The following is an 18868-nucleotide window of genomic DNA, read 5'->3' as shown; positions in this document are numbered from 1 at the left end:
TCATACATTTATTATAGTCCTCAAAGGACTTTATAAAAACTCAAATGGCCCTTGATTGGAAAAAGGTCCGTCCCCTCTGAATCAACATAAATCTGAACAAATACCAGACAAAGACACATTAAAGTGCAAATTTTCTTTTTTATTCTGATTTCATTTTACAGCAGAAATTATGTAAAGCATTCAGAGGACATTTTCCACATATAAGGGCAATATTCAAAACACTTTGCATGGCCTCAGCAACAAAATATTCTCTTAAAAACATCAACTGTTTTGTGATGCCTGTGCATGCAAACCAAAAAAGTAGAACGGAGGAAGTCAAAGTAGGCTACAAAAGAAGAGGGATGATCGTCATGGAGAACACAACAGCAGGCAAGGTTGGAATAGCGCAGGAGATGAGACAGAGGGAAGACAGGGGAGTGGACAGGTCGAAGCCTTAGCTTATCTATGAGGGTCTACCATTCTAGCATGCAATGTGGTGTTTGGGCACGCCGCCTCAGAGACAAGGCATAAAAGGTTATACAGCTTCCATTCATTTTCCAGGCGCACCATTGGGAAACAGAGGCCATCTCTGCTCATCTGCCAGTAATTGTCTCACTTGTATCTTCAATTGTTTTAATCTACTTTTTTTTTTTTTTTTGACGTGATCTCTTGTGTTCTTCTTCCAGTCAACATCCTCTCCCTAAACACAAACAGTGATCTCTGTGTTAGCCGTTCTGTGCGCGAGGATATTGCGGTGTGCGCGTGTGTGTCTGTCTGTGTGTGTGTGTGTGTGTGTTTGGAGTGTCTAAAAAGGAGCTGTGGTGGTCTGGGAGGAGTGTTTGTTTGAGAGGTTTACGCAGAAGACATTTTTGAGATGTTTCAAATATACATAACACTGGACTTACTAGTGTTTCAATCAAAGAAACACATGGCTGCAACTTACAGTATTTTGAATTCCTTATATTAATCTTGTGCGTTTATGACCATTAGAAATCACTCAATACTTGTTTTTCTTTTCTTGTAGAAAACAAAAAAAATGACACATGTTACAGTTTAGATCAAGCAAACAGATCACATTCCTCGCCTCACAAAATGAGACTTTATGCTTGGAAGAGGGCCACTTGAGAACCACAATAGAAAATGAGAGGATTCTGTTTCATAGATAAACAAACCCGGAGTATCCCTAACGTATGGAATACACATGCATACACAAAGCTGTGTGTTAGCAATGAGTTAGTGACACTCCACATATCATCTCCCTGTTCTTCAACCCTGAGTAAAATCTAAGGGAGAGATTGAACTGTTCCCAAAGACATAAGCGCAGAGAGAAAGACTGTGGCCTTCTTGTTTTTATGACTGTGTGCACTCGCGCGAGCGTGTGTGTGTGTGTGTGTGTGTGTGTGTGTGTGTGTGTGTGTGTGTGTGTTTGTGTGTGTGTGTGTCCGAGACATGGGGTGAAAGGAAAAAGAAAGAGAGAGAGCGAACGGGAAAGAGTGTACGGGACAGTCCTTTTGTTGTCTGGAAAACCGCTGCGTTCTTAATGTCTGCTGAATGCTACGAGAACATTTCCCATGCGAACCTGTGCAAGGAAAACAGGCTCTGACTCCAAGACGTTTGATTGACTCGTGACAATATCTTACACAAAGAAAACTGAAGAGATTTTATGGTTTCAAATACTGAACGATGCGCGCACACACAAGCGGGCCAAAAACGATCATGAGCATTCATTCCGACCTCTGACAAATAATCGCACGTAACTCGCAACGACTCCAATCAAGTCCAACACTGTTATTATTATTATTTTTTTTTTAAACACACCATTTAGGAGAAAGAAAAAGGTAACTGGCAGCCATTCGGAGAACATACAATAGCTATTTTTCCTGATATGAACTTGCACTTTGCTGTTATTGATCAGGCACTTCCTAAACAGAGCTTTCCAGGGTGCTTAAGCACGTGTTACGTAATAACGGCAGTGACAATGGCGAGAAGAAGGATTGAAATGATATGTAAGGAGTGGGAAGGAGACATTCTGCTCGACTGAATGGTGAGAACGCTTGAAACGTAAAGTAGCATGTTGCTGAAGCACAACCACATTTTAAAGAATGTAGCACCCTCTTCTTGCCTTTTTTTGTTTTTTTTTTTGTTTGGGTCAACGCGTTCACATTTCAATGATCGTTGTCAGCAACTTCATCACCGTTATTTCAACAACTGCATCTTCAATGTCATCCTCTAGCCGTACTACTACTGTTGAGCTATTACTATCTCGTCTACTGTTTATAGTCTGTGTGTTGCCTCTGTGCATCTTACTGATATCTTTTGGGTGTTGTATTCCCCCCCGCCCACCCAACAAAACGTATTAGGCAAAATAGCATTCATAATAATTGGCACTACTGGCAAAAAGTGTTTGATTTTTGCGAGCCAAGGAACAAAAGCACAACGTGTAAATGTTTTGTCTGAAAGGTCTTTGTTTCAGCTAACTTTGTTTTCCCACTTATTTAATTCTAACATTAGAGTTGTCATTTGCATGCTTGAACAAAATGTTCTTTTTCAGTAACACTTATACTGGATACTCTTAAAGTGAAGCCGTTAAAATCCTCTCACAGTCCATAGCCACTAACATGTTTCTTTTTGTTGTTTCTGCGTCTTAAATATCATGCACATTACTCAGTTTGTAATATCTACATTATGTACAAGCAATACAGCCGTCCTGTGTAGCCAGGTCTTTAATGTTAAGTTCTCATTATGGGAGTAAAATAATTTATAATCTTAAATACAGTCCTCTTATGAAAAAGTTTCAGGGTCCTCGTATCCCCTTACCTCGTCGGTTTATATACAGGAATATGCAATAGTCCAAAATATGGATTTGAGTGCCCGCATGGGCTAATATGGGGATCAATGCCCTGTATCGGGCAAGGTTCTAGACCCGTTGTCCTGTACAGAGCGAGCAGAGACCTCTCAGTGTCAGGAAGAAGTCAAGGCAATGTTACTGTATGTTACTCTTCCCTCAAAAACCACAGCTAGGATTTAGAGGTTCACGCAAAGAACAAACTAACAGAGACATTTAACCATCGCAACATGTCGTATTTTAGCACACAAGGGGGGAAACCAGTCTCGAGCTGAACCATTCTTAAATAAATAATTAGACCCTAAAGAAATAAACTTTGTTGTTGTTGTTGTTGTTGTTTTTAAAAAAAAGCACCCCAAAATGTCATTTGTCCTTACACAGTTCACATTACGCAGGGCAAGGATAAGTCAATGAGAACAGTGAGACACAACTCCACATAGAAATACAAAAGAAACAACACGAAAGCAGTTTGGCAAGCATGCAGGAGCCCGCGGCTCAAACACATGCATTGAATTGAACAAACACGGACACCACGTTGGGCGAGCAAAGTGCCGCCTCTGAGAACAAACTCCATACAAAGTCCATGTAACAAATTAAGACATCGTTAATTCAGACCTCCGCCCTCACGGAAACAACTGCTCCTCTTACATTCAAGTGGTTCCTCCCCTTTTGATCAGGTGACTGATTGATCGGCTCATAAGTATTTGTGAGTCGGACTGGTTGGTGATTTTGTGGTGACACCGCGTTAACAGGATGGTTTGCCTCGAGAGCTCTTCGGCATGATGGAGAGGAGGAATATGCAAAAAAAGAACCAAGAAATAACTTGCATGCAAATGCAACATAGACAAAAGTTTTTTTTGGTTTATGTTTTCTCATCCTTTCATGGATCAGTGTTTGGGTACAAAACGCAACGGGTTTTGCATGAGTTCGGCAAGCCGGAGTTTGCCTTTGGCGAGTGAGCGAACTGAAGCCTTTTCACCACATCCGGGCAGCGCCGCGCCGTCGCCGGCCGTCATCCGCTTCCTCCCGTTTGGAAACATACCCAATGAAGAGTGCAAAGAATGCCATGAGGTTAATGCGATGGCCTCCCAGTGGAACTGCGGAGGAGGATCAGTGCTGCGGACAGAGCCAGATCCCTGGGCTCGCCCTAGTAGTCTGTCTGTCTGTCTGTCTGTCTGTCTGAGCTGCCATGATGGACACCTATCCTGTCCTCCGTCTGTCAGGGAAGCTTCTTCCTCTCGAGAGAGGACAGGATAGAGGGCGAGCGAAAAATGGGGGAGGAGAGAATGGAAGGGGCAGGAGAGGGAGGCAGGGAGGAAAAAGAAAAAAAAAAGGGGAGAAGAGGATTGCTCACAGGGTTAGTGGGCTGTGGGTGGGGCCTGGCGGTGGGCTTTCAGGACCCCTGGCCTTTTTCTGCTCTCTGACCCTGGTGTGAAAACACATATCGGGAACACATTAGGGTGGTTTTTTTTTCCTTTTCTTCTTTGTGCGTGTAAATGTTTGCATGTCTGTTTTCATCTACAGCAGGGATGGGCAACTTAAATACTGGAGGGGGGCCACAAGAGTTCATCAGCGCTACGGGGGAGAGCGGCGGTCACATAGTTCCACACTCTTCCCAACCAAATGTATGACAAAAATGTTATTTTTTAAACACAGACAAAATACGTGCATGCAGGTAAAATATGTGCCATGAACATATTTCATTTTTGAGAATACATTTGTTAATGCATGTAGAAAAAAAATCGACAAAGAAATCTCCTCCCCGATTTTGAAGCAAACCTAAATAATCACTTATTGTGATTCCCCCCCCCCAAGTGCATTGAAAGTACGATTCAATAATTGTGTACATTTTTCCACAAAAATCAACCTCAAAATTTTAATATTGAGGTACTGTGTGTGTCCTGCAAAATCTGCAAAAAAAAAATCTATCTATCTATCTATCTATCTATCTATCTATCTATCTATCTATCTATCTATCTATCTATCGATCCACCATACTCACATTGCCATCTAGTAGTGATTAGTGATATTACACCATAAAACTACAGCCGACCTTTGCGGAGTGGCATGTTTTTTTAATTTCAAATTTTTTTCAAATTTTGAATTTTCCCAATTTTTCAAGGATCCTCCGCCACATTTCTCCCAACTTTTTTTTGTGGAAAATGTAAATGGAATGTCTAACAACGTTTTTTGAAGAATATTTTGGGTTTGTAAAAAAAAAAAAAAAACGGGAAAAATAAATATTTTTATTCTTTCTATAATTAATCAAGAGGCGACTCTGTGTGGTGGCATGCTTTTCACAGGTCAACAGTTGCCCATCCCTGATCGCCAGTAATTATCCACAGACTATTTTTTACGAAATCTCCTCCCCGAAATTCTATCCATCCCCCTCAAGGCACCAAAAAAAAAAAAAAAAAAAGGAGACAAGCAAGATACTTGAGTCCCCAACTGATGTCATGCCCCCAGGAAAACCATGTGCAAGAGTGCTCCTCTATCTATCTGTCAGTCATGCAGAAGTAGCAGCATCATTCCGCAGTCCTCGACGAGACAAGAAGAGCGAGGGAGGGAGGGAGAGAGAGAAGACCCTCTCCTCCCCCTACATGCAAAAAGGCACCCGCCACCAGGAGAGAGAGAGAGAGAGAGAGAGAGAGAGAGAGAGAGAGACTGTGGGGGGAGGAGACTCACCCGCTTCAGGGGCCTATGGTCCATCAAAGGGCTTCGCAGGAACAGTAAAACAACAGCAGCTGTTAGCACCAATGCCCGTGCGGCAGTGGGCTGTGAACGTGTGTGTGGGCATTGTGCATGGTGTGTGTTGGGTGTGCGTGCACGTGCGCGTTGAACTACATGGCTAACCTGTGGCGGCATCGGAGCAGGAACCTCAGGATCTTGCGTGCAGCCTGGTTCTGTTTTTTAGTCAGAAGGTTGCTGCGGGCAAGGGCAGAGGTGTGAGGTTTTTTTTGGGGGGGGGCGGGGTTACAATGACTGTGAGTGATTGTGTGTGTTTTCCCGGTTTTAGTACCTGAGGGAGTGTCTGTAGGAGCGGTAGTATTGCTGTATGAGGACTGCTGCTCTGCGACTCTGTTGGAACTTCCTCTGCTCATGGAAACTCCGGAAACGACTCTGGATCAGGATGGCTGCCAGGGTCATCCTCTTATAAAGTGCATACTGAAAGCAGCCATGTTGTAAAATTTTCATTCAACAGTATCTACTTAACTTTAATAATAAACAAAGCATGCATTGTCCTTGGTCGAACGTATTATTTATAATGTATGTAATTGTAATTATTTAGCAGAAAAATGACATTGCCAATTTTCTTTTCATTTTGATATCTACAATAAATTGACTGTACTTACTTCAGTAACTAAATGGATAAAAAGAATTGTTTTTTCTTCAAATGGCTAAGTTTAGCCACTTGAAGAAAAAAAAAATGCTTAGCCGCTAAACTAATGCAACACATATTACAGGACTCTCGATAATCGGAATGCTTGGTGGGCATTTCTTTCTTTGTGACGACAACAGAAAGATACAAGCGATGACAAAGAGGGAAAATATGGACATGCGGCATGTTAAAGCAGTCTGTGTCCTGGCTCCTCAGTTGACAAAAAAACAAATAAATAAACAAATAAACAAAAATAAGATCAGAACAGAAGAAAGTGTTTTAAATTGCGGCCTCTAAAAAGGGCAATGCCTACAGAGACCCCCCTGCGCACCCGCTTGGTGTCTGAGCAAATTTGCCATGCGGTGGCTCTTTTGGCGCATGCATCTCTGTCCGGGTTGCTCAGTACAATGCGGTTATGTCATAAATTGACAATAATAATTAAAGCAAAATGGAATGTAGACTGCAAAAAAGAGCTGGGCATACGCAAAGTGACTTGGATTCTATTTCCTCTGCCGGTACGGCACCACCTATCATTACACCAACAAACTTTTTAAACTGGCCCAAAATAGCTCATGTTAAATGTGACTCAAAACATTGCCTATTCGGCTTCTAACGAATGGCAACAGTTCTGCCCAATATTTATGTTGTGTTATAAAATCCCTTCCACCGACTAAAGCGGGGGTTCTCAAACTTTAGAGGGGGAAAAAAAAAAATCATCGTAATGTTATGAGGAGAAAAAAAAATAATGAGAAGTCACTTAAAAAAAGAGAACAAAGGACTATTTCATCAGGATAAAAAGCCCTGATATTTCGAGGATAAAATACTATTTTTTTTCAAGAGGCAGCTGTAACATTATGATATTACAGTCCAATTTAATAGGGGGAGAAAGTCTTATTTTAACATGTGATTTACTTGTCACATTATGCCTTTTATTATGGAAGAGATGTCCTTACTCTCATAAAAGAGGAATGTATTCGTGAAAAAAATATTTCTGTTCTTTTTGACGTTATTCCTAACACAGCATGGATTTTGATCTCACAAAAAAAAAAAGAAAATAAAAACATAAATACAAGACTTTATGTTTTCAGGATTTTATGTCTGTTTGGACCAACTACACCTTTTATGTAGAATTGGCCCAAAGCCCGGCTAGCAAGGAGTAAATGTTTTATTGGAGGGCAAGTGCCCTTATGTCGGTATGCACTTTCTTAAATGATGAAACATAATTTATTGAGCACCTTAATTAGCAATGTAGGACAGTTTATTGCTGTCCGAACATTGAATCATACCTGCTTGTATCTCTTATAGCAGCGCTGAATCACTGCTGCAATCTCTTTGCGTTGTTCCTGAATAGGACCCTGAAGGGGGTGATGGTAAGAGTTTGTATGAAAGCCGCTCATGCAAGCAAGCAAACATGTATCACGCAAGATAGATACATGACAGGAAGAGTATATATATCATATAAGAATTTTTCCACTATATTCAGTGTGATGTGAAATTGGAGCGAAGGTCATACAAGATCATGGGTACCTTGTGTTTTCGAAGGGAGTGCAGAGCATTCCTGATGGTCTCACACAGCTCTCTCTGCTCTGCTTCTGTCATGGCAAGAAAGGAGGAGTCCGTTTTCAATCGTTCCGCTTTCATCGCTGCAGAGAAGAAGGAGTTCCAGTCAGAGGGGCTTGGCAGGTTTTGCTTCGTTTAAAGGACACTGCTCACCCTCAGGCCCCGAGTGAGAGTTTGATTTCGGGCCAGGAGTCTGCGGCTTGGCATTAAGGAACCTGCGGAGCGGTAACGAGCAGAGCGTGCGTCGAAATCAAGCCTAGACAACAGTTCATCGGGTTGTCACGATTTAACTGACCTTTCCACCTCGGCAAGATAACCAGACAGCAGTCTGACGTCACCGCCGAGGCCCACCCTTCCGGAGTCTGTTTCGGTCTCCATATCCTCCTGTTTGAGTCGAGCAGTGGATGTCTCCATGATGTGATCAGCAAGCATTGAAATGTCCATCTGCGACACACGCACGCGCGCACACACAAACACACGTGTGCATGCAAACAGACTCACATGAAAATATAGTCTGCGGGTCAACACATTCTTACTCGGTCAAAAAAAATGTTTTCCGAGCACATCATTTGTGGCATCCTTGCGGACTGAGATGCTGATGTTGGGAGAAGAAGAATTCATAAAAAAGGGAATGCACTGTAATTTGTAGTGAACAGATACATTTTAGCTCGCCTGAAAATATATATTTTTTTAATGATGAGAACATGGATAATAAATTTGTGGCAACAACAACATATAAATGCAACAGTTTTTCCAGATTTATTTTGCCTATTTGTTGTCATTCCCCCCTCCAAAAAATCATGTTTTGTAACTTAAAAAACTCATTTGAGTAGTTGTAAGTCTTTAGAAATGTGTCAAGGTAGAGTGCTCTCCCTACCTGCAAGTCCTCTGTGTTATCCTGATAGGTCAGCAGCTCCGTCTCTCCACCCCTGTCAGACAGGACTCTCTGGCGCAGGTGAACGGCCAATCGCTCTTTCCCTAGAATCCGCCTGGCGAGACTACGCTGACCCAGAGTCTGCCTCAGACTCCACCTGGAGCCCCCTCCAGATGCCCCTATCCTGGCCTGCAGGTGGGAGAAGGAGGGGCTGGGGAGCTGAGGACAGTCAGGACCGAAGCTGGCAGGAGGTGCGCTGCGATTGCTGAGGTTGGGATGTTGGGTTTGTTGAGGACTTGGGAGAGGGGAAGAGTAAGTGTTAGGACTGAGGAGGTTTGGGAGGGAATTGAGGTTGCTGGAGGTTGAGTTAGCGAGCTGTTGCTGAGTGGGTTTGAGTCTTTTAGCTGGGGGCGGACCCCCTTGCTCTCCCTGGGTTGCCTGTGAAGTTCTGTGTCCTGCTTGGTTCCAGCTCTGGTTGCTGGGCTGGCTCTCAGTCCGGGCTCGCCTCAGTTCTGGCAGAAGTGGAATAAAAACTGAGTTTGAGCACAAATTCATGCATATTCCCATTCGACTGAGCAGTTATTTTTTTTTTTTTTTTTACTCCGGTCTTTCCATAACTTTGTGTGAACATTTCGGAAGAAAATTTACACTTCCAATGACCCAGCGCAGGGTCAAAAAGAGACTCCAATGCTGGGTTATATACAGTACCAGCAAGTTGGGTCAAGATTTTGAGTCAACAAGGGGTAAAAACTAGTCATACTAATGAGTTAACGAGATGGATGACCAAGTTATGGGTATAGCTGTGGTTAAAAGTAATATCATCTTAAAACCAGCATTATCTGCAAACAGCCAAAAGCCACATGTAAAAAAAGAACAATTTTCAACCCCAAAATGCTTCAAAAAACGCTGATGGACATTCATTATATTTTTTCCCGCAGGGTCAGAATGGGGTAAAGAAATTCCAGAAAAAAATATATTAAATACTATATATATATATATATATATATATATATATATATTTATATATATATGTGTTTATGACTCTGCGGGTGTCGATCAGGAAGTATGTGGGGGTTGACTGAACTGTTGTGAATTTTGCTTTTCATCTCCTTGCTAGAAAATAGCAAGTTGTGCAAAATAGTTGGACAAATGAATGCAAAAGTTTAGAGCAGGTCAAATTGAGTTCACCAGTAAAGTTTGTAATGCATTTTAGGTTCATCCTGAATTTGCACCCGGAAGGTCAAAATCCCATTCTTTTTGGAGTACGGTGTATATACCGTATTTGACCCCTATGAATTTTGTAGGTTTGGGAAGAGATTCAAGAAATCTGAATGGATATTTAATAAAAACTCAAACTCACATTCTGAAAGAAAATGTAACATTTCTGGAGCCAAAACATACTGTAGCGTTTACTCACGGTCTCTCCCACCTGAGTTTGAGTTTGAGGGGTGACTGTTGTTTATTCTGCTGATTTCAGAGCCTCCTCTCCACCTGTCCATCCACGTGTCAGCGGGCTGACTTGGAGCTTGAGGACTTTGTTGTAACTGTTCCAAGAGCTCAGCCAGTCGTGTGTGGCCCCGTGATCTGGCGATGTTGAGCGGCAAGCGTCCCAGAGAATCGGGAATAGCCAAAGCTCTTGGATCCCACTGGTAAAGCACCAGTGCTGCATCAGTATGACCCAGAGCACATGCCCACATCTGGAGAGACCAATGGGATGTCGTCACACACACACAAGGACATGGACAGAAGACTGCATAACAAAATAAGGACCACTCACCAGTGGTGTGCAGGAGAAGTGGTCGACATTAAGAGGATCCACCTCCAGCTCGAGGTCAATACTGTCGGCATGCTTAGTGCTGCAGAGCAAAAATGGGCATGTGAGACGCCGCGCCCCTCTAAATGGTCTGCTATGATTGTTTGTTACTCACCGCCAGCGGATGAGAGTCTGAATGAGCCCGGCGTAACCCTGAGCTGCAGCCAGGTGCAATAAGGTCATTCCTCTCGAGTTCTTGCTGTGGACGAGCTGAGTGGAGGAAGCCCAACACGGCTGGGACATCATCTTCTCACACACGACCACAACACGTCCCTCAAATGAACTGTGGTCAGGAGAGGTCTGGGGAAGAAATTGGTACAGTGATTAAGGCTTCATTGTATTTCCACCAAGGAAGTGTTTGCATAAAATGCTTCGTTACATTTCCACAATGCCCCAAAGAGGAAATGTTTGATTTTTGGTACAAAATGGGGGAAAAAAAATCAAGAGTAGAGCTGTGACATGAGTTTAATTCATTCTATGAGCATGCGTTTATCTCAAATCCTCTTTCCCCATTGAAATGAATGGATATGCCATTAATCTGTTCCAGGTACAAGTGTTTTCTCATGACAAAAATAACACTTGATGGTATTTATACAATACCTCCATTGTAAAAACATAGAATAATAACTTAAATAATATATTAAAAAAATCAAACAGTCATGATTAATTCATTGTCACTCGAGGATATACAATATATTCCCATGAATATTTTGAACATAGAATAATAACTTAAATAATATATTAAAAAATCAAACAGTCATGATTAATTCATTGTCGCTCGAGGATATACAATATATTCCCGTGAATATTTTTATCTTGCCTGTTGACCTTACATAAAGGATTCAAATCATATCATATATTAGGTAATCTTAATGATCAACTCCAAACCATGACCAAATGATCCGAATTGGGATTGTTAATCCTTGGTGGATTTCAGAGCTCCATGGAAGCGCGTTCTGATTTTAAATATCTGTTCAGATTTATTTATTATTTTGGGGGGTGCATTTATGTCAAAGAAATTCTTTACTAAAACAAATAGTATCTTTCTGCCTTACTTGAGACTGCTGTTCGGAGGCTCTCCCTCCCTCTACACCTCCACTCTTGGTTGCCATAGTTTCTGAGCTGGGGTTTTGATTGGTTATATCCGCCATCCTCTGTTCCATCTGCTCCAGACGCTCCAAGATGGACATCCTGAACTGGGTATCTACAGGAAATAAAACATAAATAGGTGATTTATTCCAAACAATATTTATCATATTTTTGAAGTTATACAGTCCTGAGGAGGGTTGCTTATGAGGGGCTTGATAAAGACGGAGGAATCCACACACCCAAGGACCGACCAGGGTCTGAATTAGCTCTTGAAAGTGAAGGTAATATTCAGTACATCGGTGCATGCATCCAGCAACAGAGCATGTTGTGAACATTTTTACATGGCTCCAAGTGTGACCCTTTAATGCTGTGCAGCTGCAGTTTGCTGCAGTGCACATCATGTCACTCAGGCTCTTTATTTTCCCTCCTCTCCTCTCTGCTGTCTGTAGCACAGAGACTGAGGGGGAAAAAAAGAGGGAGGAGCCATATGAGTGACACAAACATCAGACTCCAAACATTTTAGCCCACCAATCAGAGGGAGAGAATGTCAATCGGTCCGAATAAAAAAAAACAAACAAACACAATTGTATGACTAATACCACACTCATCACCTCAACATGTAAACAAAAAGCTTGAACCGCAGAGCAAAAAACAACAACCCCAAAAACGCATTCAAAAGAATTTTTTTTTTCAAAAATGGTCACACATTTTGTGCATTTCAAAACAATTACGCATAACTGTTTTGCTTCCCCCACTGTTTTGCGATAATGACCACATTTCCCAAGCCGCTTGCACTGCCTTCTATTTTTCACCATCAATGCATGTTCAAAGTTATCCTTTGGTGAGACTGTGATTTCAGAAGTTATTCACTTCTTTCTGCGGTAGTATTCCTTTGCCAGGAAAACTCATTATGAACAACATCATTAGAGCTAATACAACTGCTTATCGTCATACTTTTAATGAGATTGTTATAGTCCCACGACTCTGTTGCATCCATTTTCAAGTAAGCAATTTCCATCCATAAACATGACATAGATAATAGCAAAAGCAATAAAAAAAATGTCAATGCACACACACACACACTGATATGCAGGTCAACCGGAGAAAATGTGCACGAAATAAACATAAATCATAAACAGCATGTTTAATATCGGTTGCTATTGTGTGAGCAGCTCCAGGAGGCAAATAGCCTCCCTGCACTTGTTGTGGTGTTATTGTTCTTCAGCTCTGCCTCCAATAGAAGCAACCTCTGAGGGTTTTTTTTAAGCTCAAACATTCATACAGGCATACAAAATGACTATACCATTACATGAATTTAATCTCCACAATAGCCATATTCTCACATGAAATTACTTTAATGCAATCACGCAAGACAAAGCAGTTGGACAATGGCATCACCTGAAGAAACAAACACTTGCATCATGCACCACATGGACGCAAAACAGCAATTTCCACACATCAATTTTGAAATGAAATGAAATCAGATCATCTACGAACCCAAACAGAGAGTGTCTCTTTGTTCCAGTTTCTGCTCAACCGCGTTAGTTTGAAGTGTGCGACACACACGTCGATACTCCCAACAACAGAGCGAGAGAAGGGAGGGGATGAGAGAGTGTGTGTGTGAGAAAGAGAGAGAGAGAGAGAGAGAGAGAGAGAGAGAGAGAGAGAGAGAGAGAGAGAGAGAGAGAGAGCCCGCGCACGTTGTGTGTGAAGAGAGCAGAGGCGCTCTTCTCTTCAAATCAGCCCGCCAGACTTTGGAGCAGCAGGAGGTTTAGGTCGTCATCGTCGCATAGGAGGACCGCATTCCCAACTAAACTGGAGCAGACATGTGACGTACTTGTAATCCATTTGATGTTTCAACTACACAGTTTGCGGCGCGTGACCATGAAAATGCGCTCATGGCCAAGTGTGCCTCACTGAAAAGTCCCGACACGTGTTTATGAATACAAGCTTGAGTGTGCCGTTAGGGGGTGTCAATGACATGGCGATTGAGCCACTTTGACTTTGCCCTTCAGTCACGCATGCAGTACTCTGTGACCGTGCAGCCGCATTGCCGCAGTGCGCAACGCGCAGACTGGGGGCGCACGCACGTACACACACGCAGGCGCGCGAGCGCGCGCGAGGTAAAATCAGGGCATGCGTCGCTGAGGAGACACGTGTGTTACCAACACAGACTATATGGATTAAAAAAACCCACGCCGACTGCTCAATTACCCTCTCTCACCACTGCAATACTTTTTAATCAAATCTGGTGTAAGGAAAGATGAGGAAACACGAAAAGAATGTCTCACAAACATGCAGACAGATCTGCCTTATTTGCATGAGCTGGATTTCCCCAAAAACAGAAGAGCACGTTTTAAGTGGGGGGAGAATCCAAAGACACTCACACACACATACTGTGTACATTGAACTTCTTAGTCCTCAGAGGGCCATGCAAAATCCATCCATGCAATTTCCAGACCGCTTATTTATCCTGAGTGGGGTCACGGGTGTGCTGGTGCCCATGATGGCTGACTTTGTCTGAGAAGCGGGGTAGCCCCCCGGATTGGACCCCAAGCCAATTGCAGGTTATACACAAACATGTACTTTCATTCTCACATTCACACCTAAGGACAATTTTGTCTTTAATTAACCTGGCATTACATGTTTTTGGAAAATGCGAGGGAAGAAGACGGATTAAACACAGGAACTGTGAGACGGTCGAGTGAAACACTCGTCCCCATGCAAAAAGTATGTTATGTAAATTCATGCATTGGTTATTGGGAATGTGAGCGTAAATGGTTTGTCTTTCTGTGGTCTGCGATTTGATAACAACAAAGACAAGTCTTGTAATTGCACAGAAGAAATGAAAATGCATTTTTCCCAAGTGCAGTGGTTCTTAACCTGGGTTCGATCGAACCGCAGGGGTTCGGTGAGTCGGTCTCAGGGGTTCAACGGAGCCTCTGCCATGGAGGGTAAGACACACGCGACTCAACATGTTAATTAGTTATGACACGCCCGCTTGGCCATCACCGGCTGCAGATGATCACATGACATTGCTTGTCCAATCAGTGCGGTGGGAAATTTAGTTCGCTCAGTCGTCAACGTGTGACTGTCGTGATAGTACGTTGTACAATTAAAACAAAAAAAAAAGTATACTTATCTCATGAAACTTTATTTACTTTTTTCTGTTTTTAATAAATGTTTTTAAATTTCTCGAATATGTAAAAAAGAAAAAAATATATATATATATATATATATTTTTTTTTTTCAGTGAATGTGCATATTAACTGGTTGGGTTCGGTACCTCTAAAAAGGTTAAGAACCACTGCCCTAGAGGTTTATGCGTGTTTTATCACGTCTGACTCCCATTCAAATATTCATAATTATATACACATGGTACATATTCCACAATGTGCATCTCAAACTTTGAAACAAATTCAATGCCGAGCATTTTCAATAAGTCCAAGCAGTTGGTGGGAGCTTTCAAAGTGTACCGGTACACCTTCATGTTGCGACAATACACAGCTAAATGCTCTCACCGTCCAGTGACAGCCAGTCATGCTGAGAGGATGGGAGGGCAGGAAGGTCGCGCGCCTTGTATTCAAACACCACTGACGAAGAGATGACCTCGCCGCCCATTGCTACCTGCAGCATGACGAGTCCCGTGTCATGGGCTGGAAAGAACCACAAGGAAAAGAATTATTACAGTGGGAAGTGACCTCAGTGCAGGACAGCGTGTTCATCACAGTATGATCTACAGTCGCTTTTTGTGTACCTGCAGGAAATAGGATATAGTCTTCAGTGATCCTAACAAGTGACGCAGGATGTGACTCATGCCGTTGAATGCAGCACCCAAAGAAGCATTTACCCTGTGTGCGTGCCTTTTTTTTTTTTCGACAGTAATCCCTCACAGGCACAGCTGTACCTAATAAAGTGGCCTATATGTTTACTATTCTCCTGTCTAAAGAGGATTATCGTGAGGACATTCATCCATATAGGTGTCTAAAACTGTGGCTGGAGTGTACGTGCATGCCAAATGATGAAATGCATCACAAGGCACTGTGTAGAAACGTGATACCTGGACAGTAGCAGCGTAGCACGCCAGGCTGGATGAGGGCAGCAGGGACGCTGATGTGGTCAAAGAGACAGCTGTACTCACTGCTTGACTCTAACCACGGTCCCGTGATAAGCACCTTCACACCACCCTGCAGCATAAACACTTGTTAGTGGAATGTCACACATTGTGGTGAGTTCATTGCAGAGAAGTAGTGGAGTAAACAGCGGGTCTCAAAAACAAAGTGAACAAATGCAAGAGACGATGACATGCTACGTCTGTATGAAATGTTTTACGTTTAAATGCGATGCAATTAAGCATTCGACCAGTGGACAAAGCACAGTTTCAACTGCTACAGGCATACAGTGGTGCAAATAACCGAACTGGTTGAGTGATCTGGTTTATGAAACTGTATAAAGCAACAGCAATGGACTAGAAATGAAAAAATAAAAAGCGACAATATGTGTGTAGAAATTGAGATGCATACAGTACACAAATACAAACAGTTTATATATATATAGGACCAAAAGGAAAAGGACCAAAAGCATCGGCAATGTTATTCGCTGAGTGTACAGTTCAATGCAACACACGGATGAATTAATGAAGCCACCCAGAGGAATCCATGTAATATTGAAATTTCATTAACTCAGCAATCAGCTGAGAGCATGATTCCATTTTTTAACAGCAGTACAAGCCGTCTTCCATCATGTGTCAGTCTGATTTTACTCCAGGCAACACTGATGAATAAATAATGATACTAATGTTGTTACTAACCTCTGGATAAGACCACTCTGGGGAGTAGTCTGTCACACCAAACAGCCTCCCGGTCTCTTGGAGCATTCCCAGAGCTCCCTGCTCCACTTCGGAGCCCTGCAGGTGGCCTGCCCCCGTGCCCTGCTCCTCTCCCACCGCGCCCTCCTGAGGCATCAGGACCCCATTGACGGCAGCCCCTACCCCACCTGCAGACCCTTCAACTGAGATGAAATCATTGATGAGATCAGAGAACTGGCTTCCAAACGAAGCCTCAAACCCCTCCAGGCTGATGGCTGCTCCTGCTGCTGCCGCCGTGGCAGTTACGCCTCCACCTTGTGGAGGAAGAGAGGAATTGTACAGTGCCCTCTCAATGCTTGCCCCGGCGCCTATTGACTGAGGACTGGCCACCACGGAGCTGGCAGCCCCTGACAAGCTTACTCCATTACACAGAATTTCATTCTCCCCTCCTCCCGCCGCGCCGCAGCCCACTCCCGCTTCCTCCCCGACTCCATTGCCATCTGTAGGTTGAAGGTAGTGTTCAGTGTCCACACTGGCGTACGCCTCATGAGCAGCGCCAGACTTGAGCATTAACTCTGCGCCGTTCTCAAGAACTTTGCCACCGGCCTCTTGACGAACCCCACTGCTGGGCTGCTCAATATCAGTGTCCTGGCTCGTCAAGGGGAAAGAGGTCACGGATGCTCCTTTTCCACTCCTTGCACACAGGGCTTGGTCTTGACTGGTTTGGTGGAGGTGTGTATGGTGGTCTCCGTTGGGGATCGGGGCGTCTCCTGGCAGGCTGATGTAAGCCCTTGCTTCACCCGATTCCTGTGGTGCCTCGGCGCCGTTGCTCTGCTGCTGGGAGGGCTGGTTCGTGTGCGTGGAGGTCTGGAGGAAGAGGTTTGGCGAAGGGTGGTGCGCAGACTGGGCAAGGCATGGTGATGACATGACAGCACTGAAGTCCATCTGCTCCAGAGTGGTGCTTGGGCTTAGGCCCGCCCCCTCTCCTACATAACTACTCTGAGGGGCCAGTGGTTGCTCCATCGGTGTCGCTTCCTTCTTGATGTTGTTGACGAGGGATGGGCTGTACACAAAGCCGTTTGATGAACAGTGGATCCCTCCATCGTTACCGTTACACCCCTCAGTCTTCCCTCCACCTCCCCCGTAGGTCTGACCCTGCTTGGGGTTATTAAGGAAGCAGTCGGGGTCAAACGTCATGGCAGTCTCCGGAAGGCTGACCCCTCCGCCGGAGTCGAGCGAGCTGGAAAGGACCAACTCTCCTCCCTCCCCTAAGCCGACGCCACCAGGAAATGATGCAAACCTCTGGTTCTCGGGGGCAACGGCCAAGAGAATGCCAGTGGCGGCGCTCTCATGGGTGGATGGCAGCAGGTGGGGGTGGCCAGCTGAATAAACCGAATCCCCAGTCAGTGTGGTGACTTCGGACATGAACACAGCAGTGCTCTGCGACAGCCCGGCGCCGATGGCGAGCGCCGGGCTGTCAGCCATGTCACTGGTGATCGAGAGTGGGGAACTCTGGGTGGTGTCAGGGACTTCCACCTGGTTGGTGGAAGTAGAGGAGGACACTTCCATGCTGCTCTGCGGGAGAAGGGAGGGCTTTGGCATTCGGCCGTTTCTCCGGTCGCCCCCGCCTGCCCTGCTCCTGCGCCCCCCAGGACTGGGCTCTGTCTGGCCCTCTGACACATCGCTGTTCTGGACCTCCGTGCCGTCTGCTTCCTCAGATCTCTGGCCCGCTGTACCGCCGCCACCCGCTGCAGCGCCACCCCCTGCTGCTGCCCCTGACTCCTGCTTGGATGAGATGATGCGCTGCTTGACGCTGGAGCATTTCTGATGTAGGCTGCTTCCGGCACCTGACACACAAGGAATAAAAGCTTTGCATTAGGAACAAACATTCAGAAAGCTTTTGATTACTTCAACTCTGATGTTGAGGTCGAATTATGTCAAGTGTACGTTGGCGCCCTCCTGTGACTGGAATGCAAACTGAAGGTATTCATATACAGCTCACTGCCTGTGATCGGAATCTCTCCGTTACACTCATGCAAAACGCACGAGCTAATTTGTAAAACATTTAAATTCAAACAAGATACAAAAACAAATGCGTAATCCTAAATTTGGAATGATCACGAAGCAAATGGAGAGATAAATGTGATTCACTGAAGAGAGCGATAACTACTATTTAAGTCAACAAGGCTCTTTGTTCTGGGCAGCCGTCCTTGTTCGCCCTTCCAAAGCACATCAAAAGATGAGAGATTAGGTAATTTTCTGTGTGTGTATGTGTACCGAAGTTATCTTCTCTCTCTGATGCTGATTTATGAATAATACATGCTGGATATTTCGGGCACCTCCAGCTTGGGCCCCCCTAACCATCCACCCCTTTTCCTTTGGTTCTTTGGTGCAATGTGTACTTGCCAGTAGGTGGCAGCAAGGCACTGACTTTTGGAATGATCCCCTCAAAAAAAAAAAAAAAAAAAATCATTAAGAAAAAAAAAAACATACTAAAATTCCAAACCGGGTTTTTTTTAGGA

General features: G+C 44.0%; 1 protein-coding gene across 1 annotated transcript in view; it reads right to left on the bottom strand.

The window, feature by feature from the left end:
* Positions 1-118: 118 nt before the first annotated feature.
* The window catches only part of LOC109522161 (calmodulin-binding transcription activator 1-like), a 58760-nt gene continuing 40010 nt past the window's right edge, over positions 119-18868 (bottom strand). Inside the window, 16 exon segments of the mRNA XM_019880472.1 lie at positions 119-3596; positions 4179-4250; positions 5678-5749; positions 5844-5989; positions 7490-7558; positions 7731-7895; positions 7897-7978; positions 8059-8207; positions 8641-9149; positions 10067-10334; positions 10415-10493; positions 10566-10750; positions 11506-11654; positions 15061-15195; positions 15600-15726; positions 16350-18193. Coding sequence (XP_019736031.1) covers positions 3434-3596; positions 4179-4250; positions 5678-5749; positions 5844-5989; positions 7490-7558; positions 7731-7895; positions 7897-7978; positions 8059-8207; positions 8641-9149; positions 10067-10334; positions 10415-10493; positions 10566-10750; positions 11506-11654; positions 15061-15195; positions 15600-15726; positions 16350-18193 — 4214 coding nt within the window. The 3' untranslated portion in view covers positions 119-3433.

Source organism: Hippocampus comes, unplaced genomic scaffold (genome assembly GCF_001891065.2).
Source record: "Hippocampus comes isolate QL1 unplaced genomic scaffold, H_comes_QL1_v1.1 scaffold68, whole genome shotgun sequence".
NCBI lineage: Eukaryota > Metazoa > Chordata > Actinopteri > Syngnathiformes > Syngnathidae > Hippocampus > Hippocampus comes.
This window is presented reverse-complemented; position numbering and strand designations above follow the sequence as displayed.